At 34.0% G+C, this 23,470-nt stretch overlaps 1 protein-coding gene across 1 annotated transcript in view; it reads right to left on the reverse strand.

The window, feature by feature from the left end:
* Positions 1-17,880, reverse strand: part of LOC129738783 (homeobox protein HEX homolog pha-2) — a 43,755-nt gene extending 25,875 nt beyond the window's left edge. Inside the window, exon 1 of the mRNA XM_055730078.1 lies at positions 17,211-17,880. Coding sequence (XP_055586053.1) covers positions 17,211-17,748 — 538 coding nt within the window. The 5' untranslated portion in view covers positions 17,749-17,880. The remainder of the gene's footprint in view (positions 1-17,210) is intronic.
* Between the last annotated feature and the right edge of the window lie 5,590 nt (positions 17,881-23,470).

The raw sequence follows: 23,470 nt of genomic DNA on the forward strand, positions 1-23,470 counted from the left end.
TATTTGATCTAGGCGTTCGAGGGGAATGCTCGTGGCGCACATTGAAAGGCTATATTTAATCTTTACAATAGTCTCCAGCATGTATCAATTTGTTTACAAAGTTTTGTGAACTAACTGTAATGCGTACACCGTATGCTACCTGAGCAAAGCGAAATATTTGGACATCAGGTAGAACCCGCCATTTTGCTCTCGCCGATAAAGCCCATTACCCAATAAACCAGTTAGCCCTGTTATAAGCCACACTAGAGACGAACAACAGCACTTCAGTGCTTGTTAGCCCTAAATACTATTTTGAAATGCCTTTAGGGTTCGTGGGATGAAAAAGGGAAATAAGCCGTATATTGGTTCTTTAAGCAGTGCTTTAGAGCTTTCAAGCCCTCCAGAAGTCTGGGTGACATAAAAGTCAATGAAAATTTGCAGCATCTGGGACCTAAAGAAAAAAAAATGAAACGAAAAGAAGAAATGTTCAATAAAGTTTTCGCGATCGAAATGGGAATTCTTGAAGTCGTTCTTGATGAAAAAATTCATCGCAAAACAGAAATTTAAGGAAAATCGGATTGAGTCAACAACACGGAGCTCCCGATTTGGCCAGCAATGCTGCTCGTAAAAGACGGTCAACCCAACAACGAGGATTGGATCCAGGTGGTAGCAGCAGCAAATAAGCCAAATACAACCCTATTTGGTTAAATGATAAAAGTAGTGGGCGAAAACCAAGTTTGGAAGGTGGAGTCCGAATAAAACATTTTCCAAACCAATTGCATAAAGTTGTATGTTCTTTGTTCATTTACTAATTAAAAACCCTATCAAATCGCCTTCGTTAATCGAATGCCAGTGTGATTACAATAAAGGCTACAAATGAAGTACAAACAGAGACAAGAAGATTTATATCAGCCTTGTCGAACATCAATTGATAGTCAGTCTAACAATGGACTAAAAACGCATAAGACGTTGAGACATACAGGTAAACTACCTACTAATGCATAGCATTGAGCCCGAACTAATTCCCCGGCGCCGTTGCGCTGTAGCTACATATTTGCCCCAGTCAATCCGAATCGATCGGGTTCGTATCTTAGATTAATACGCGGCGATGTGGCGTGTGTGGTGTCGCTGAGCATTGTGAGTGCATGATTACGCCACAATAAAATAAATTACTGTGTGTTCAAATAAACCCTAATCACACTCTGGAGCCAGTCAGTCAGTAGCAACTTTAGGGACAAATGTCAGCCGACTATTATATGTATAGTTGGCGCCGTTATGATCCTATCAGTCGTTTATGGCTTAATCCCTGCGCCCAAAATCAGTCTGTGGATATGATATGTTTTCCCCCTGGAGGTGGGCAAACGTTCTGGTATAGAATACCATTTTCTACTGCATGACGTATCAGCTCTGTTCTCCAATAATGTATTCTGGAACTCACTTGCTTCAATACCTTCATTTGAAAACCTTAGTTTGTTTGATGGAATGTACTGTAGCCCTAATTGCAGCGAAGAGTATTGCACCGAACGAACATTTCATTTCGAGCTTATCAGAAAATGATCTATAAAGCATACCGGCCCAGATGAGCTTGACAAGCAAACGTCGACGGGGCTTTTGGCGTGTCTGGCCAGGAGGAATCCAATCATAATCGATCAATCGTTTGTGTATATGAAGATGCCATGATTGTCGGCTGGTCGTCAGACAGGCGTCACCAACTTTCAGATGGGATCAGTTATGGGGAATTTATCTTCTCAAATCATTTATTCTTCTTTCAAAATGTTCATCTAGGTTTGACAGTGCTGATAAGTATAACTAGGACTCTCGAGACTGATTGATCTGTTCAACGAAACATCATTGGGTTGAAATTTTACCGTTGGTCTTAAAATAGTTATTTATGCAACAAGTTACAAAAAGTAGATTTTTTTTAGCACGAGTCGTACATTTATGCAACGAAGCTAGCCTCGTTAAATATTTACGACGAGTGATGGAAAAATCGAATTTTGCGACAAAGTAACGAAAAATACTCCTACTTTTTGACACTGTTTTTTCGGTAAGAAATAAGTTTAAATGCTTTTATGCAACCAAAGTTGGTTTTGATATATGTAGTTATATACCGTCAACTGGGGCAACATGCAACACTTTTCACCTGCAATGGATTCTAAAAACTTAATATCCACAGATAATCATACCTCTTGTACATCAAAAGTTTTAAGGTTGATGGGACACCAGATTGACGTAGTCAGAAAAATGACTGGTTTCACCAGTTATTTTTAAAATTTCGAAAACATGCGATTTTCACCCTACTACGGAAAAGGAATAAGTTGTAACATACTATGTAAATCATGATGAATCAAATGAAAACATTTGAAAATTTATAGTTTTTGATATATTTGTGATGTCATAATGCATAAAGCACTAATTGCAGTAATTTTTAGTTTTATTCGAATTACACGAATTAATTTAACATTTTTTCTGCCAAAAATGTTTTTTTAGAAAAACGCGTAAATTTGCTGCATACATTTAGGGGTAAAAAATACTACAAAATATTCTATCGACTGAAATCTTCAAAATAAATCGCAGGATGAATTAAATTTTGTTGTTTAACATCGCGAATTGCATAACAATTGTATTCCAGCATATAGGACAAGATTTATGAGGTTTAGTTCATATTGGCATATTGTTGCATTTTGCACCAGACAGGTAACTGAATTATAAAAATATTTATTTAAAAAAAATTTCGCTGATTGTCTGAAATTTTTTTTATCACCAACAGTGCTGTTATAGGTTTGTAGGTGTTTGTAGGTGATATCATTGAGCCGATCCGTCATACTGGGTAAAGTTTTTTACGGCATCAAATTATGTAAAGAATTGTATATCTATTGCTCGAATTTTTTAAATTTTTATGAGAATCAAAAACTTTAAAAAACCCTTCCACGGTGTTAAAAGGTTTGTCATCAACAATTTGTTATCACTCAATAATAACTTTTTTACAGCATATTGGAATCAAAATTGAATGAGTGTTGTGGAATACAAAAGTAGCATCTAACCCTGCTTTTGCATGATGCTCCGTTTGACGGTATGTAGCAAGTTGCTAAATGTTTTCAGCACGAATCGACATGTCTCGTTGGATGATTACAAACAATGATGAAAAAATCGAGTTAGATGCATAAATACCCTTGAGAAACAATTTATTTCATCTTCAATCAATGGTTATAGTTTTTCGGAGCTTACGAAATAGCTCAGGTGGCATGTCAGTTGCCTCCTGAGCCCATGTCCGTGAGCTCGAGCCCAAGAGTAAACATCGAACACAGTTGAACCGGATAAGTTTTTCAACAACTGTCCGCCAATTGCAATGTTGATATAAAATCGCGAATGCCTTAAAAATGGTAAAACAAATATAATCGAAACAACAAAATAAAAGTTATAGCTTTTCCTTCGAGCACCTGCAACGGTACAGGCGAAATTATTGGTTTTAGGTATACCAGTTTGAGCACAATTTTATATTTTGGAATCGGCTAAAACACGCGTTGCATACACTCAACAATTGAGAAGAAAAACCCATTTTATTAGAAAAATCACATAAGTTTGAGTTTCACACAATCTAACATCATAAAATTCATTCGACGAATATTATTTTTGACAGATCCGTCATATCAATTATTCTACCAGGGGAAAAACCAAATTGACTACACAGTGAGAAAAAAAGGCTAATTGAAACAAAAAAAAAACATTTTTATTTAAAAATGAAACAAATTTTTGCACTTATTTGGCAAAACATTATCAATATTTTGAAAATAAAAGTTTTTACTCAATGATCAACTTTCCCCAAGACTGCGAGTAATTTTGACTTCTAAGAAAAAAGTTATTGGAGTTTTCTTTTTGTTTATTTTTCAAAATCTACGAAAATACGAATATAATCGACTTTTAACGTTTTCTTTTATTTTCTACTGGCACGGAGCCAGTAGCAAACTTCATAAACAAATAAAATCGTCGCCCGGGACGATGCATTTACATTATCTGCGTCGTCACGGGTGACGGTTTTGTTTGTTTATGAGGTAAAAGTGTGCCCTCGTTCCAGTGGAAAATAAACGAAAACGCTTTATGAGATGAATAAAATTTAAATCAAATGCTACCCACGATTTCCTCCCAATTTGAACGAAATCGATAACAATTTTTCAAAATCTACGAGAATACGAATATAATCGATCAATTTTGAGTACTCGAACGGACTAAATATGTTGGCAAACATGCTACTTCTATGTATTTTCTAGTCAAATTTTCATAATTATCAGTTGTTTGTGATGTCGACAACTTTTTTATCCAGAAATTTGAAGAGTTTTTTTTTTCAAAGAATCATGTCATGTCAGTGTATAGTCAATATTTCAATGTGAAAACCGTGAAATTTCGTTGTGATATTTATTGTTCGTGTAGATTAAATTGTGATCAACTTTTGACATAAATCGGCCCTTTCACTGTTTTTTTATCTATTTGTTTTTAAAGTTTATTGATTTTTTGCGCTTATTTCAGTAGGATGCTTCTGTTATTTTCTGGCTGGGCTGACTAATTCGATGAGGCCAAAAGCTATTTATTTATTAATACTAAGTCAAGAATAGTGTGACTTGCATTATTTATACTTGACGCAATTGATGTTACGTATAGGCTGGATGAAGCGGGAAAAACATTTAAATAATATTTATTTCTCTCAAAAAGATGCAGCTATCACACCCAATTTTACCCAAAAATATGTGAAAATAATCTTAATAGTCCTATTTGCCGCTAGTAGTATTCGTGTCATAGTTAGGAGCTTTGCACTGACACTTTTTCATTTTGGGAACATTAACCTAAAAAACGAACATGTTCGTCGACCGACTGCTCGATTTTTGCACTGAAATTTTTGGAGTATAATTGTCCCGGTCTCGTCCGTACACGCCAGTGAGATGCCAGTTAATGTGCGTGAGAAATGTCAAAAACAACTCTATAGGCTAAAATTTTCTGACCGTGAACCCTAAACGTCAAAATAGGTCCGTCGTATTTTTATGAATCCTGTTTCAAATTTGCATGAATTTGGAACGAAGGCGTATAACGGTTGTGAATTTTTAAATCGATAACTGTGCTAAAACAGTAATTTACGCTACCGGTTCTAGACGGACCGGTTAGCGTGGTCCAAACCCGTGTTTTCCATACACCGTTGGGACCGGCCTTAGAAATCAAAACATTGTCGAAAAGTGTTACTTGCTACTAGTTTTATTTTTTTTTGTGATTTTTTTATTTATTTATTTATTTACTTGTCTTCGAATTACACTTATTCGCACAGACTGCTTATGACCTACTTATTCAGAGTCTAAATGCATTTTTCGAAATGTTAAAATCAAAGCGATCACTGATTTCATTGAAGCGTCTACAACATGAAACTAAGGGACTATTAAAAGAATAAACAGTACGAGATAACGGTAACCGGAACATCGGTAGGTGGCGCAGAGTCCGTGAAGGAGCGTTGAATGGTAGACGGTTCAGCAGTGCGTTGTAGTCGATGTTGTTTGCTAGCAGGTCGAATACGAACATACGTTGCAGCAGTGTTCTTCGCTGGTCGAGAGTTGGCAGGTTAATCAATTGACAGCGGTGCTCGTAACGAGGTAGTAAAAACGCATCATTCCACGGTAGGCGTCGGAGAGCATATCGGAGGAACCGTTTTTGAACTTTTTCGATGCGATTGATGTGAACTGAGTAGAACGGTGCCCAAATGTGTATTCCGTACTCCAGTATGCTTCTAACGTGTGTACAGAACAGAGTTCGCAGACAGTAGATGTCTCTGAAGTTCTGCGTGTTCCTTCGTATGAAACCGAGAGTCATGTAGGCTTTGCTGATCGATGCGGAGATGTGTTCGTCGAATGTCAACTTGGTGTCCAAGATGATGCCCAAGTCCTTCACAGAAGAAACTCTTGCTATAGTCTCCTCGCTCATGGTGTATTCAAAATATAAACAGGTTTTCTTGCGTGTGAATGTTATTGAGTAACTTTTCTTCGTGTTGACTTCCATTCCATTTGTCTGACACCAAGATGCAATAGCATCTAAGTCGCAGAGAAGCGCTAAGGAGTCGGCTCGATCTTCAACAGTCCTAAAAATTTTCAAGTCGTCTGCGTAAAATAATTTGTTCGATTGGATTACGACTTCGAGATCATTTATAAATAATACGAACAACAGAGGCCCAAGAATACTACCTTGAGGGACACCTGACGTGATCTGAAATGTTTCTGATTTAGTTGCTCCAATTTTTACATACGCATTGCGACCGGTTAGATAAGAATTTTGCTTGTTGTATGAGAATGGATAAGCTATATATGTAAAAAAAAATTGTGATTTGCGAGGTTAAAGAAGACTTGATCCATTTTTAAAGGATATTTGATCCTTCATTCGGCGACTTTCAACCTTTGTTGAAAATCAAGCAAAGCCAAAAAAATTGTAAATAACCATAATATAAATGACCATAATATATTTTATTTCTTAGTTTTGAAATTTTAGATAAAGAGAATTCTAAAAGTCTGTCTTCCTACTTCCTACCCTATAATCATAGCATACTTACAGGCGATTTTTTTTTAAATTTTTAGACAAAATCAATCTTTTAGGTTTTTTAAACCATAAAATCATTGGATCAACATTAGTTTACGGATAAATGAAAGTTATATCGTGCTAAATTGTGATCAAGGTTCATTTAGTTGAAGGATGTTTTTTTTAGCTCAAAGATCAATTGAACGTGTAAGTAACAGGTTAGAAACCTTTTTTCTAAAAATTTCAAGAGTTAATCATTGCTCTGAAATTAAAGAATAATAAATATCATTCTTCAACGATTGGCATATTGATAAAAAAATATTGATAAAAAAATTCATTTTGAAAACATATGATAATGATAATAAAAGATCTTTAAGTCACTTTTTGTTAAATTTTTCATCAAAAGTTAAATTTTTCAAAAAAAATTGTTTTAATTTTTCAAGGTAACAGCTTTGTTGTTTTACTCCATCTGGCACAATTTACTAGAACATTAGATTTTTTTATGATTCTAGTTACGAGATATGTATTTTTGAGGGATCAAAGCGATCCAGGAATAAAGTCTCCTCACTCTCCCCTATACCTTTCAAAAATCAATAATAGGGAACGAAAAACTTAAAAAGTAATTTTGGCTTAGTTGAAAAGCGAAAGTCCCAGTTTTTTACGGTGCATAAATTATAACTTTCATAAAATAAAGTTTGCTTACAAAAACACCGTGTGCAGACTGTTACGCTCATCATCGCGTGTTATATTGAATTCGAGCTAACGATAAAAGAATAGATATTAAATGCCTTTGTATATGCAACGGTTGAATTTTGGATGAGAAAATGAATTTAGAGAAAAGTTTTTGCTATGCGCTGCATCAACATCACTTTAGAGCAAGTTCACTGGTGTTGGGAAAAAGTGGTAGAAATTTTGACATTTTGAAAATTTTACTATGCAAAAATGTTTTCAAGATCTTGGGGCTTTGTATTTTTTTACAACACTGTTTCTATTCCAGCCGTATGTGATAGAAATATTGCTATTTTTGCATCACAGCATGCGAAAATACAACACGTGTTTTAAAAAACTAGAAGGCCACAGATCTTGAAAATGTTTTTACATGGCAAAATTTTCAAAATGTGCCGTAAGTGTCAAAATTTCTACTACTTTTTCCCAACACCAGTGAACTTACATTCTCCAAGATTCCACTCGTGAACGAGTTTCCGTTGTGAAGGATCTAGGTGTACTGTTGAATTCCAAAATAACATTTGAAAATCAACTGAATTACGTCGTAGCCAAAGCGAATAGGACTTTGGGATTTCACAAATCCACAGTGTCTACGAACTCTATATTATGCATTAGTTCGCTCGCACCTGGAATCTGAAGCAGTCGTCTGGTGCCCTAGCCATGACACCTGGGTCAGTAGAATCGATTCCGTACAATCGAAGTTTACCCGCTCAGCACTCCGAACTAGCCCCTGGCCAGTCCCGGAATAATCTCCTACGTATTCACAGCGATGCTCCTGGTTAGATCTGGATACCCTCGCTAACCGACGTGAATACTTGAAGGCAGCGTTTGTTGGAAAGTTGCTGCTCGGTGACATCGATGCGCCAAACATTCTTGCGAGAGTCGACTTCAACGTCGACGACAACTGAGAACGCGAGAATTTCTCCGGCTAGGATTTCATCGAACACTCTACGGTCAGAATGAGCCTATTCGTTCCATGCGTGCAGTGTTCAACATGTAGTGTATGTAGTGAATTCGATTTTAATTTAACGAGTGATATGTTTGTGAACCGCTTACGAGCTACAATGCTAAGTAAATTTTTGTTTTGTATTCTGTTTTGATGTTAGATCTTAGTTTTGCTTTTATTTTGTAAATCACTAGTGTTAGTTTTTACATTCTGTTGATTATTGTACCGTCTATGCTATCTCCACTGATGGGTTTCCGTGCCTTGTGATTTTCCCATCACATCCATTTAGACCTCTGGTCCGATGGATTAAGATATAAACAATAAACAAACGAAATTGTGTACATGTTAAAGACTCTGCATAATGAAATCTTATTCACGTTTTTCAATTATGGTCAAGTTTGAAAACTAAGCATGACAAATCCTATTATGCTTAAATATACATAATCGTTAAATTTTAAAACTCCAGATACGCTTATCTGGCTTCAATGGAATAGAAAATGATTATACATTCAATATTGGCAAACCATTTGAAAGAAATTAATTCATGGTACGAATGTCGAAATCGATAATCACATGACATTACCTGCAATGGAAAAATAAAACGCTATTCGTACGAATGCGGTTCGAATCCTTAAAAAAAACATGGTAGCGTTTCTCTAATCCTCCAGCGCAATATCGAAGCGGCCTAACAAGCCTATTGGCAGGCAATTTCCCTTTGAACGTTCTACCGTTCAAAGGAAATCGCCGCCAGAAATAAGCGATAATCATTCACCGACAAGATTTATTGAGCCACAAAGTAACACCACCAAAAATGACTGACTGACTGTTAGTATTGAGCTGCTACTGCCTGGCGAATTGCACCGAAATGAGGTGCTTCTCATAGCTTCACATATTTATCAAAGCGATTCCCAATGGCACCCCGTTGATTTACGGCCCAACAAACGGCAATCGGATCCAACATATTTTGTTCCCGCGCAGCGACATTCGGTCGGTGAATTGTAAAACCAAATGGGAACCCCTGAAGTGGTTGATATTGATAAGTGCTGCTGATTGAAAGCTGTTGCATTTTCCGAGTTATTTAAAATACGTTATAGTGGAATGTTGGCTACTCTTGTATTATTCAAACAACAGTAAGTACATTGTAATTGGTACATTGATCAACAAACAGTAAAGGAGAAAGGGAAGACTTGATCCCATTTTCTTGTTTTCACCATATTTTTCTGAGTTAGAAGTCATGACCTTAAGGTTTACGTAGAATTAGGACAGCCTGTCCTATGTCAATATATTTTTCGTAACAAATAAGCGTACTCGACGGAAGCTGATCGATTTGACATGAATTATGTTCATACAAATAGTGAAATAGTCTATAGCGGCCAATAAGCACAGAATGTGACCGCAGACCAGTGATTGAAATCCTCACCAATTTTCTCATCAGAGGCATTCAAAATACACACTTTGAGGCCTCGCATAGCTATACAGGAGACGATACATATACATTCATTCAAACCTCCCCCCATGAGGAGGATCTGCTCTGAGAGACACTATCCGTTTGCTGCCCCGAACGAACTCTCTCAACGTTCGGTTGCTACATGATGCATGAAGAAGACGAGGCACACATACTCATTTACGTTGTTGAATTTGAATAACTCGAGCCGACCGCAAAGGTTGAGGCAACAACAAAAACAACCGAACTTATTGCGTTGCACGGCCCGCAGCGTATGGTGAAAGAGGGGGGAAGAAAAAGAAATGAAAAAACTAGCTGCCTGCGTGCGGTTGCTGTGCAATAATAGCAATAGCAGAAAAACCTCACGCATTCGATCCAGGCACAAACGAGGAGACTCGGGTTTGCTCTGCCTTTTGAATTCGGTTCCCTCAAGGTTGGGACAGGAGATGAGTGAGAGCCATTCGTTTGGTTTTTTGGATTCGCTGCCTCGAATGTATATTGCTTCATGAAGGCGGCCATGTTGAGAGCGTATACATCATCGGTTTTGTCGTTTTCGCTGCCTCAAAGCAACCTTTGCTTCCGAGTAAGGCTGATGTCATGCTGAAGCAACTAGCAACGCGACCTACAACGCAACGTTCACACGACTAACCAGCTCTCATTTGATCTCCATGGAAATCGCGCAGACCTGTCATACTGGTTGCTTTGAGTAGCGCGACCAATCTGATGCCAATGTGTTTAGTAGCGCGACTAGTAGGAAATCCAATAGGAACATTGTTTTTTCTCGATTTGAAGCAGTGATTCCGGGTTTTAAGTACAATAGTACGAAGATCTGTCCGAACTTGTGATAATAAACTAAAAACTATCTTAATCGGCGAGAAAATTTTCATGAATTCTTAGTTCCGGCAAAAAAACAAGGAATTTTGTCGGTTCAAATTTCGGCATTCTTGCAATCCGGGTCGTGATTTGATGAGTTTTTGATGGCTCCGGAAAGAAAGGAGACGATTCAAAGCATTATCAGTTGTAGAGAAGTGATGATTTGTAGGGAATTTCAAAGTGACAGGTCGCGCCAGCATGACATACCAATGCAATGCAACGCAATCTTATTGGAACGTTGCGTTGCGTTGCGTTGCTAGTTGTTTCAGCATGACATCAGCCTAAAGCGTTGAGCGAGAGATGGTTGATCAACTCATGCTCAGCAAAATTCAATCACTGCCGCAGACACAAGATATCCACACAGACCACAATTGGCTGATTTTGGCGCTCGTATAGCATCCATGAACTACGGTATCCTCGGATGTCACAAATCGCAACGCTGCGACGCACCTTAACGCTGATAAAAAACCCCGCCCCATTATTATTTTTTTTTTTTTTTTTTGAGTGAAATGTTGGAAGGGTAAAAAAGAGTTGTAACATAAAATGTTTAATGTTCTTCAAATAACGTACAACAACAAAAATTAGATAGTTAGATAATTCAGACAGAGAGAGAGAGAGAAAATTTGCAAGTTGTTGCAATTTGTGAAGCAGTAGGGATATTTTGATCATTACTGTGGAACATTTGCATTGCGCTGTAGTGGCGGAACGGGAGTCCACTCTTGCAAGTTGACCGAAGACCGCTCACGACACGCCTGCTCAGCCGTCGTGTGCAAGGTTGCCAACATGTTTTTTTTTCCAAAAATCAGGTAACTGATTCAATAATATTCAGGCTTTACCAGGCAACGTAACGGAAATTGTCTCCTTTTTTTTGTCGTCGCTCCTCACCATTCTAATATGTGTTGTCAACCTACTTGGTTGACTTGGTACTACTGAATCAAAGCAATCGAAAGATTCCCTTCAATTCCCTTTTTTAAATTAGAATTAAAGCAATCTTTCGATTGATTTGATTCAGCCACAGTTCCACTTTTTAACTTCAGCAATGGTACCTAATCCAGTTCCTTCTTACCCATTTTGCATCACATTTGCAAAAATCAGGTATATTTCCAATATTCAGAGAAATTCAATGGCTTATCAGGTTGTCAGGCAGAGCCTCGAAAAATCAGGCAAATCCTGAAAAATCAGACACATTGGCATCTCTGGTCGTGTGTGTGTGTGCGTTGTAGGGACGATTTAGGGAGATTACCGCCTATCAGCCGAGAGAGTGTTGTGCTCGCAAATATCGGCAACACATCTCCCCCCTACACAAACAATAAAAAAAACAAAATGTTTTTGTAGCAAACTTTCAAACTGAGTATATGCAAACATACGGTTATTTCATTTATATTCATCGAGCTTCAATATCACAGTTTTTGTAAGCGCAGTTTCTCTCTCCTTCTCGGTCGCGTCATAAACCTTTTTAAAAGGCACAAGTTGGAACTTTCCGATGGTCGATGAATCGAGGGCATCTTTAAAAGAATATTGTGGTGACATTCATCATTGACTTTTCAGACTTCGTCATGAGTTGTTAGAGAAAACTTTGTTGCAGTTTTGCAATACGTAGTTAATCTCGGAACAAATAATGTCTGCTGGTTCACTTTACTTTGCAGGTTTTAGGAAAGGTATAAACATAATATCAGCACTCTATTCAAACATATGGGAAAAATTTGCCTAGCCTAAGCTCTGCCGTCCTCACGCTACAATTTGAAACTCGAGTTTGATTAGATATTATCTCAATCATCATCAATTGGACTTCTTGTTTCAATTTTTGTACTGTTCGATTGCTTGTCCGGACAATTCTTCAATTCTTCTGCTGAACCCTCGTCTCAACCTTTTTTTTAACAGTTGGACCTATTGAACTGGTTCATCTCCCGTTAAATCTCCTGTTTAAATATTTTCAGTTCAAACGCTTATTAACTTTTTTAGACCGACCGTCTAACTTTTTTAGACCTCCCGTTACAACGCTAAGTTAAAGACCTACCGTCTCAACTTTTTCTGTTTGACCTTTCATTTCCTCTTTCTATATTGGACTTCCCGCATATCGCTCTATTTAAATCGACCTTCCGCCATAAGACGTTTCTTTGAATAATAAGTCAACACCCGTATTTTTTTATTTTCTTCTAGACCAATTTTCGAACCGGCAAGTTTAATTTGTCTTCATTCATGACTAAATAAAGGAATTTTTTCGTGTCTTTATCTCGAAAGTCTATTGCAATACCTCTGACAAAGGCGTTCAACGAAATTACATGTCTCGATTCAATTCGGAATACTGTAAAAGGAGTGTTCATTTTATAAAAGGGATACTTTGTTTTGACGATATCTTATTCATTTTTTGACCTAATTACATAAAGTTTTCTGTAAAACATTGTAAAACTAATCCAGAACAAGCAGAAAGTGAGAAATTCAACCAAAAGTTTTCAACGATAAAATTGGTACACTTTTCCTCGAACTCTCTTCATAAGCCTCTTTACAGTTTCCGGCTGGCTTCTGTCCACATTTTCTTGAACTCGTCGAAGGACTGTGCTTCTCTACCATCCTCCCGAAGATTGCGCTTGATGATTGCCCAGTAACGCTCTACCGGGCGCATTTCAGAACAATTTGGCGGATTGTCCTCTATCTCAACAAAACATATCTTGAAGGATTGCAGTAGTTTGAAAGTAGCTGAAGCGTAGTGTGCTGGAGCAAGGTCAGGCCAGAACAATGGTGGGCTTGTATGAAGACGATAAAGAGGAACCAGAGGACTGAACCAGCTGTCAAATCGCATACAAACGCACCGTACCAAATTTTTGGTACCAGAACGTCAGTGTGGTTCCCGAAATTAAACACTTCACCCCATAACAGACTCGAAATAGGGTAACATATTGGTTGCCAAACGCATCTGTTGTTGTCATACTGCAGATTTAGAATCAATTTTAACAACGATTATAATGAAAACTCTTCATTTTTTGCCCAACCATAGTTTATTAAAGTTACCAAAGATTCCTTTGATTGACACTCCCGAGCCGCAGATATCATTTTAAGGATTATTAAAAAATTGTCTCGGTTGAAATTTTTGCAATGAGGACGCCATGTTGCTCCTATACGTGTTTCACTCGTTTCATTTTTCTTCTTCCTGCCGGTTTCTTGACTGAAAACTTGGTACGGGAATTTTTGTTTTCTTCAGCCCCTTCAGAAGAACAAAGCGTTTTTCGATGCATTCCTTACGATAATTTTTACCATTGATGGTACATGTTGTGAAATATGGCGAACTTCTTTCTCTGCAAGAGCAGATAGCTTGCCAAACAAGCACTTTTTTGCCAAACTTTTCGATTTCAATGGATCGCTTATCATGAGGTACCTCCTTACCAACAATTGCGTTGAAAAATTGCTGCCCAGGAAGTGCGGCTGTTTCCAGTTTGCAATAAGTTTCATCGTCCATCAAAATGCAACGGTTACTTTGCTTCTTCAAAATCCTATCCAGTCTCCGACATCGCTGCTTCGCTCGTTCGTGCTTTTCCGTGCTCCGTTTAGGATGTCTCTGCTTCCTGTAGGTCTTAATGTGGTGCCTTCGTTTTATGTTTTGAACGGTCCCAACGGAAATTTTTAGTTCCTTGGCGGTTCTTCGAACAGAGTTGTGTCCATGTGACAACAAAAGCTTAACACATTTCTTCTCGATTTGTGGATTCATTGTGCCTCTTCTGGTTTCGGATCTTGGCAAATCTTCAAGAGTATGGTGCTCTCCAAACTTCCTGATAATTTGATAAACCGCAGACTTCGATCGTTTCACAAGCTTTGCAATATTTCTACACGAAAGTCCATCTGAGCAGTACTTTTGAATTATAAAAAACACGGGTTTCTTTATCAATTCGTCCCATTTTACGAAATCCAGCCGCTTTCTCACAAATAAAAATGTCAGTGCTTTGTCAACAAACTTTTCTAAACGATGAAACCAGTTTCATCAAATTTGGGTTAAACGTCAACTTTTCATCGTAACATCTAGGTGTCCGTTTTATAAAATGAACACTCCTTACAAGATACGCTGCTCCAGACATATTGGTTCTGTCGTTCCAATAGGTGGTTTATCTAACCAACCTTTATGTACTGGAAATTCCTCTCCAGACATACTTTCATTTAATCCCGACTCCGATTTTTCAAACTAATGGACTTATTCGAACTAGTGATTCTGAACAGAAATTTTCATGTTATCCATCTCAAGCCAACGTAAATAATGTTGGTTCCCTCTATTCAAAGTAAATTCATGAAGTGGACCATCAGAACACTCATAAAGTTGGTTCTCCCGACCATGTTAATATAACTAACCTTCAATAGAAATTTCCAACTGTTCTATGATATTAAGAATCGTGATTTTCATGACGTAACTTGAAGTTCATTAAGCACACATTCAAAACTACTAAAACTTTTTTAGTTTGTTGTTGTTGGAATGTTTTTTTTTATTTTCAATGATCGAATTCAATTTTTTTTTGTTTTAATTTGGATTCTTCTATAAGACAATGCAATATTAAACTTAATTTAATATTTCAAATTTCCATGTTAACAACAAAACTTAGCTTTAAACGATTACAAACTGGCTTAGATTTAACTTTTTTTTTATTTTATTTTATTTATTTAAAACATCTTAAAAACTAATTACACATTTTGGTTACATTGGATAACACATTATTTTCTTACAACATTTGTCCTAGCATATATTCAAATTACAATCAAAATACTTTTTAACTAATTGCCTGTGATTCCACCTAAATTCCCGAACGCTTTTCTGGAACATGTACAAATTAATATCGGGAAACCTATCTAGACAATATGATACGTAATGAGCTACCAACCAGATGGAAGCTTTTTGTTTAGGATTTGTTGTATCGATTAATAAAATATCAATAATGTTCACATAGATTACTCCAAACCGTTTTCTGAGAATCATGTCAACCCATTTTTTTACTTCTTTAATAGAGCTACAAGTTTCAAGTCGATGTTTATTTGAGTCTACTTCATTGCAAACATCACAAAGTTCATTATCAATATGACCAATGCCGTAGTCATGTAATTTTTTTTTATTCGTTATTATATCATTTAATAGAAAATATATTTTGGATCTATCTAAAACGGACAAAAAAGGATAGTTCATAACTTTCCAAAACAGGTCCCATAGAACTTGTGGGTGTATTTCTTCGATTTTAGGCTTAAAAATGTTCTCATAAATTAAACCTCTATAAAGTTGCTTATACCGTATTTTTTTTCACCTGGAGGCAAACTAGAGGCAACCTAGGTTCGCTCTAACTGCTGTCATCGTGTTCATTTATAGCTCGAGAGGCAACCTAGGTTCGCTCGAAAAAGGGACGGAGTCGCCCTGAGAAAAAAGTCAGTTTTGCGAGAAGTTCACCAATACTCTCAACGTTGTTGTCAAAACATTGAACAGCTGTTTTTGGCTGAAAACAAAACAGTTGAAATAATGAACGGGCAAATGATTATTGCCGCGATTTTGAACCTCTCAGCCAAGCAAAGTCGTACTATCTGCAGTCCAGTGCAATCCGGACACGAAAAACGGCAATCCGGATGTGAAGAACCGAATGAAGGAATCCAGAAGGGAGGACAAAATGACAGCTGCATGTAAACATTGCGCTCGTTCTCACGCACACCTACGTATGGAATAACTCGAAACCCGAAACTTGCTTTTTTATTCTGACGGTTCGAGAGCCAAATCCGGAATCAAAAAAAAATACGCCATTAGTTGTTTCCATCAACGGACTGTCTTTTAATCTCCTGGCTCAATAACCCATTCTTTGCCATTTCTAGTCAACCTCTCTAAGTTTCTGAAACTCAAAATATAACTTTCTTCATTAAAACTCAATTCGCATAACTCATTTTTCTTCAATAGTTAGTTCCGTGTGTACTAACATCTGTGTTTTTTATTTAGAAATCGATTATTATCAAGTAGGACTTTAAAAAAAGGCGACATGAGAAGTTCCAAAATCTGTCGAATCGCAAAATAGAGAACCATCTTAGGAAATATTTTATTGGTGTCAAATTATGGGTTAACTTGTTCAGAATATGACGATGTTATAGTTTGCATAATTAAAATCGAACACGTTTAATTTATTACAAAATCACGTAAAATTAGATTAAAATTCCAAAAGATGTGATGCAACGCTGGAATATGGGCCATCAAAAATTACAACTTATTGAGGGGGTGGAACAAAATGTATCAAAAACTTTGCACTTAACGCTGAACCAAATATTATGAACTTTTCTGGTGATAGATAAATCTATAAATCATTTCTAGTATCAGATTTTGGTTTTAAGTCATAAATTTCGATGTTTTAATAGTAAAAATGTTTTTTTCTATTTTACTCATCATTTGAATTCGTCTTATGGTTAAATAAGAGTAATTTTGAAATGTCTAACAAATGGTTTTTTTATCATATTTAATACAAGCTTATAATAAGCCTGAAAGCAACGTTATTTCAGACTAACATGTTTTTTAAGTTAATGAAATTGATAAAATCCTACTCGATTTGCTATAATAGAAATGGAAACGAACGAGTTACTGGAATCTAACTGAAAGATTAAAATTTCAAAAGTTGTTGGGATCACAAAACATTTGTATAAAGTATTGAAATTCAGTTAAATGTTTAGTTATAATTTGAATAATTTTCAAGCGACACTGACCTTTTTGTAGCACGCTGGCGTAGTGCTCCAGATATGCGGCATTCAGCATGGTCGGATTCATCGCCGGATTAAATCCTGGAACTGCGAACTGTGCTGCGAGATGATGGAAGGGAAAACTTCCGCTGCCGGAAGGACTGGTTTTGGAGAAATCCAACAAACTAGGATACAGTGCTGTGGGTTTCTTCGGTGATTCTGATCCCGATCGCCTGAGGACTGACACTCCCGCTGGCAAAGGATCTGGTGATGCCGGCGGAGATTGTTTACCAGAATTGTTTGCGCCGCCAGAATTGCTGCAATATTCTGTGGGTGTTGACGAAGGAGTCGACGAGCTCGAGGCTGGCGTTGAATGGCCTGAACTCATGTCTGTGAGCTGTTTCAAAACACTGTTCTGAATTATTTGCTGTTGCTGGTGATGATGATGCAGAAGCATTTGCTGTTGTTCAGCCTGTTGTTGTTGGTGAAGAATGTCATCTATGCGAAAGGATGACTTGCGCTTTGAAGAGCCCATTTCCGTATCACCACTTGCACTTTGAAACATTCGTATATAATTTGGAAAAGTTTCTGTAAATTTTTCCCTTAAGTCCAAACCATAAAATCAGACGCACGATATCACTTGTCTCAACTCAACCCGATCAAAACATCCACAAGCGGTAAAAGACTCGTCGTATCGGAAATCACAACCGTTCGAATGCAACTTTATGACTAAATTGGTTTTATCAGTTCTGCTCCGTATATATTAAACCGCTGTATTATGAATCAAAATTCGGTTGATAAGGATAAATATACTCCAGTTGATAATTGTGAGCTTCACCGATAAAGACCACTTAACCAACCGAGGACCTGGAACAAGCTTCTAACGAGACTAGATGTGTTTGTGAGCGTCCTCCCCAAATTGAGGTTCCGTTTAGATTTATTCGGAAGGTGGACTTTGAAATGATTACCTGTTTATTTTTCGCTTTTGAACACTGGAGGTGCCCGATAGTTTGACTCGTGAATTGAACGAAAGAAATGATTTGCGGATAATTCGTTATCGCGTTTCTTTTGGGTGAATATGGACCGATTTTTTATTCTGCTAATAGCATACGACATTATGTATTGACCGACAATGATTGAAAGTGTATGGTTTATCAATAAATCTAAACGTTGAGCAATAGGTGACTAAACAAGTTACGCGTGACAATAGTTTAATTGAACTATAAGACAAATGAATTAATATGAATTCTCGTTGTGGCTGTGAACTGTATGGATAATTCGATAACAGATTATATGATGACGTTTTCTAATGACGCCAGATACATAATGATTGACATTTTTTTAAATTTTAGTAATATTCGCAATTTTGTTATTTCTTTTGTCATTTTTAACATTTATGTTTTTTTTGTCATTATTCTAATTTTTTGTCATTTTTGTCATTTTTGTCATCCTGTTCATCGTGGTCATACTTGTCATATTTGTCATATTTTGTCATTTTTGTCATCTTTGTCATTTTTGTCATCTTTGTCATTTTTTGTCATTTTTGTCATTTTTGTCATTTTTGTCATTTTTGTCATTTTTGTCATTTTTGTCATTTTTGTCATTTTTGTCATTTTTGTCATTTTTGTCATTTTTGTCATTTTTGTCATTTTTGTCATTTTTGTCATTTTTGTCATTTTTGTCATTTTTGTCATTTTTGTCATTTTTGTCATTTTTGTCATTTTTGTCATTTTTGTCATTTTTGTCATTTTTGTCATTTTTGTCATTTTTGTCATTTTTGTCATTTTTGTCATTTTTGTCATTTTTGTCATTTTTGTCATTTTTGTCATTTTTGTCATTTTTGTCATTTTTGTCATTTTTGTCATTTTTGTCATTTTTGTCATTTTTGTCATTTTTGTCATTTTTGTTATTTTTGTCATTTTTGTCATTTTTGTCATTTTTGTCATTTTTGTCATTTTTGTCATTTTTGTCATTTTTGTCATTTTTGTCATTTTTGTCATTTTTGTCATTTTTGTCATATTTGTCATTTTTGTCATTTTTGTCATTTTTGTCATTTTTGTCATTTTTGTCATTTTTGTCATTTTTGTCATTTTTGTCATTTTTGTCATTTTTGTCATTTTTGTCATTTTTGTCATTTTTGTCATTTTTGTCATTTTTGTCATTTTTGTCATTTTTGTCATTTTTGTCATTTTTGTCATTTTTGTCATTTTTGTCATTTTTGTCATTTTTGTCATTTTTGTCATTTTTGTCATTTTTGTCATTTTTGTCATTTTTGTCATTTTTGTCGTTTTTGTCATTTTTGTCGTTTTTGTCATTTTTGTCTTTTTTGTCATTTTTGTCATTTTTGTCATTTTTGTCATTTTTGTCATTTTTTGTCTTTTTTGTCATTTTTGTCATTTTTGTCATTTTTGTCATTTTTGTCATTTTTGTCATTTTTGTCATTTTTGTCATTTTTGTCATTTTTGTCATTTTTGTCATTTTTGTCATTTTTGTCATTTTTGTCATTTTTGTCATTTTTGTCATTTTTGTCATTTTTGTCATTTTTGTCATTTTTGTCATTTTTGTCATTTTTGTCATTTTTGTCATTTTTGTCATTTTTGTCATTTTTGTCATTTTTGTCATTTTTGTCATTTTTGTCATTTTTGTCATTTTTGTCATTTTTGTCATTTTTGTCATTTTTGTCATTTTTGTCATTTTTGTCATTTTTGTCATTTTTGTCATTTTTGTCATTTTTGTCATTTTTGTCATTTTTGTCATTTTTGTCATTTTGTCATTTTTGTCATTTTTGTCATTTTTGTCATTTTTGTCATTTTTGTCATTTTTGTCATTTTTGTCTTTTTTGTCATTTTTGTCTTTTTTGTCTTTTTTGTCTTTTTTGTCATTTTTGTCATTTTTGTCATTTTTGTCATTTTTGTCATTTTTGTCATTTTTGTCATTTTTGTCATTTTTGTCATTTTTGTCATTTTTGTCATTTTTGTCATTTTTGTCATTTTTGTCATTTTTGTCATTTTTGTCATTTTTGTCATTTTTGTCATTTTTGTCATTTTTGTCATTTTTGTCATTTTTGTCATTTTTGTCCTTTTTGTCATTTTTGTCATTTTTGTCATTTTTGTCATTTTTGTCATTTTTGTCATTTTTGTCATTTTGTCATTTTTGTCATTTTTGTCATTTTTGTCATTTTTGTCATTTTTGTCATTTTTGTCATTTTTGTCATTTTTGTCATTTTTGTCATTTTTGTCATTTTTGTCATTTTTGTCATTTTTGTCATTTTTGTCATTTTTGTCATTTTTGTCATTTTTGTCATTTTTGTCATTTTTGTCATTTTTGTCATTTTTGTCATTTTTGTCTTTTTTGTCATTTTTGTCTTTTTTGTCATTTTTGTCATTTTTGTCATTTTTGTCTTTTTTGTCATTTTTGTCATTTTTGTCATTTTTGTCATTTTTGTCATTTTTGTCATTTTTGTCATTTTTGTCATTTTTGTCATTTTTGTCATTTTTGTCATTTTTGTCATTTTTGTCATTTTTGTCATTTTTGTCATTTTTGTCATTTTTGTCATTTTTGTCATTTTTGTCATTTTTGTCATTTTTGTCATTTTTGTCATTTTTGTCATTTTTGTCATTTTTGTCATTTTTGTCATTTTTGTCATTTTTGTCATTTTTGTCATTTTTGTCATTTTTGTCATTTTTGTCATTTTTGTCATTTTTGTCATTTTTGTCATTTTTGTCATTTTTGTCATTTTTGTCATTTTTGTCATTTTTGTCATTTTTGTCATTTTTGTCATTTTTGTCATTTTTGTCATTTTTGTCATTTTTGTCATTTTTGTCATTTTTGTCATTTTTGTCATTTTTGTCATTTTTGTCATTTTTGTCATTTTTGTCATTTTTGTCATTTTTGTCATTTTTGTCATTTTTGTCATTTTTGTCATTTTTGTCATTTTTGTCATTTTTGTCATTTTTGTCATTTTTGTCATTTTTGTCATTTTTGTCATTTTTGTCATTTTGTCATTTTTGTCATTTTTGTCATTTTTGTCATTTTTGTCATTTTTGTCATTTTTGTCATTTTTGTCATTTTTGTCATTTTTGTCATTTTTGTCATTTTTGTCATTTTTGTCATTTTTGTCATTTTTGTCATTTTTGTCATTTTTGTCATTTTTGTCATTTTTGTCATTTTTGTCATTTTTGTCATTTTTGTCATTTTTGTCATTTTTGTCATTTTTGTCATTTTTGTCATTTTTGTCATTTTTGTCATTTTTGTCATTTTTGTCATTTTTGTCATTTTTGCCATTTTTGTCATTTTTGTCATTTTTGTCATTTTTGTCATTTTTGTCAGTTTTGTCATTTTTGTCATTTTTGTCATTTTTGTCATTTTTGTCATTTTTGTCATTTTTGTCATTTTTGTCATTTTTGTCATTTTTGTCATTTTTGTCATTTTTGTCATTTTTGTCATTTTTGTCATTTTTGTCATTTTTGTCATTTTTGTCATTTTTGTCATTTTTGTCATTTTTGTCATTTTTGTCATTTTTGTCATTTTTGTCATTTTTGTCATTTTTGTCATTTTTGTCATTTTTGTCATTTTTGTCATTTTTGTCATTTTTGTCATTTTTGTCATTTTTGTCATTTTTGTCATTTTTGTCATTTTTGTCATTTTTGTCATTTTTGTCATTTTTGTCATTTTTGTCATTTTTGTCATTTTTGTCATTTTTGTCATTTTTGTCATTTTTGTCATTTTTGTCATTTTTGTCATTTTTGTCATTTTTGTCATTTTTGTCATTTTTGTCATTTTTGACATTTTTATCATTTTTGTCATTTTTGTCATTTTTGTCATTTTTGTTATTTTTGTCATTTTTGTCATTTTTGTCATTTTTGTCATTTTTGTCAATTTTGTCATTTTTGTCATTTTTGTCATTTTTGTCATTTTTGTCATTTTTGTCATTTTTGTCATTTTTGTCATTTTTGTCTTTTTTTTGGTCTTTTTTTTTGGTCAGTTTTGTCATTTTTGTCATTTTTGTCATTTTTGTCATTTTTGTCATTTTTGTCATTTTTGTCATTTTTGTCATTTTTGTCATTTTTGTCATTTTTGTCATTTTTGTCATTTTTGTCATTTTTGTCATTTTTGTCATTTTTGTCATTTTTGTCATTTTTGTCATTTTTGTCATTTTGTCATTTTTGTCATTTTTGTCATTTTTGTCATTTTTGTCATTTTTGTCATTTTTGTCATTTTTGTCATTTTTGTCATTTTTGTCATTTTTGTCATTTTTGTCATTTTTGTCATTTTTGTCATTTTTGTCATTTTTGTCATTTTTGTCATTTTTGTCATTTTTGTCATTTTTTGTCATTTTTGTCATTTTGGCATTTTTGTCATTTTTGTCATTTTTGTCATTTTTGTCATTTTTGTCATTTTTGTCATTTTTGTCATTTTTGTCATTTTTGTCATTTTTGTCATTTTTGTCATTTTTGTCATTTTTGTCATTTTTGTCATTTTTGTCATTTTTGTCATTTTTGTTATTTTTGTCATTTTTGTCATTTTTGTCATTTTTGTCATTTTTGTCATTTTTGTCATTTTTGTCATTTTTGTCATTTTTGTCATTTTTGTCATTTTTGTCATTTTTGTCATTTTTGTCATTTTTGTCATTTTTGTCATTTTTGTCATTTTTGTCATTTTTGTCATTTTTGTCATTTTTGTCATTTTTGTCATTTTTGTCATTTTTGTCATTTTTGTCATTTTTGTCATTTTTGTCATTTTTGTCATTTTTGTCATTTTTGTCATTTTTGTCATTTTTGTCATTTTTGTCATTTTTGTCATTTTTGTCATTTTTGTCATTTTTGTCATTTTTGTCATTTTTGTCATTTTTGTCATTTTTGTCATTTTTGTCATTTTTGTCATTTTTGTCATTTTTGTCATTTTTGTCATTTGTTTGGTCTTTTTTTTGGTCAATTTTGTCAATTTTGTCAATTTTGTCATTTTTGTCATTTTTGTCATTTTTGTCATTTTTGTCATTTTTGTCATTTGTGTCATTTTTGTCATTTTTGTCATTTTTGTCATTTTTGTCATTTTTGTCATTTTTGTCATTTTTGTCATTTTTGTAATTTTTGTCATTTTTGTCATTTTTGTCATTTTTGTCATTTTTGTCATTTTTGTCATTTTTGTCATTTTTGTCATTTTTGTCATTTTTGTCATTTTTGTCATTTTTGTCATTTTTGTCATTTTTGTCATTTTTGTCATTTTTGTCATTTTTGTCATTTTTGTCATTTTTGTCATTTTTGTCATTTTTGTCATTTTTGTCATTT

This window comes from Uranotaenia lowii, chromosome 1, assembly GCF_029784155.1.
Source record: "Uranotaenia lowii strain MFRU-FL chromosome 1, ASM2978415v1, whole genome shotgun sequence".
Lineage (NCBI taxonomy): Eukaryota > Metazoa > Arthropoda > Insecta > Diptera > Culicidae > Uranotaenia > Uranotaenia lowii.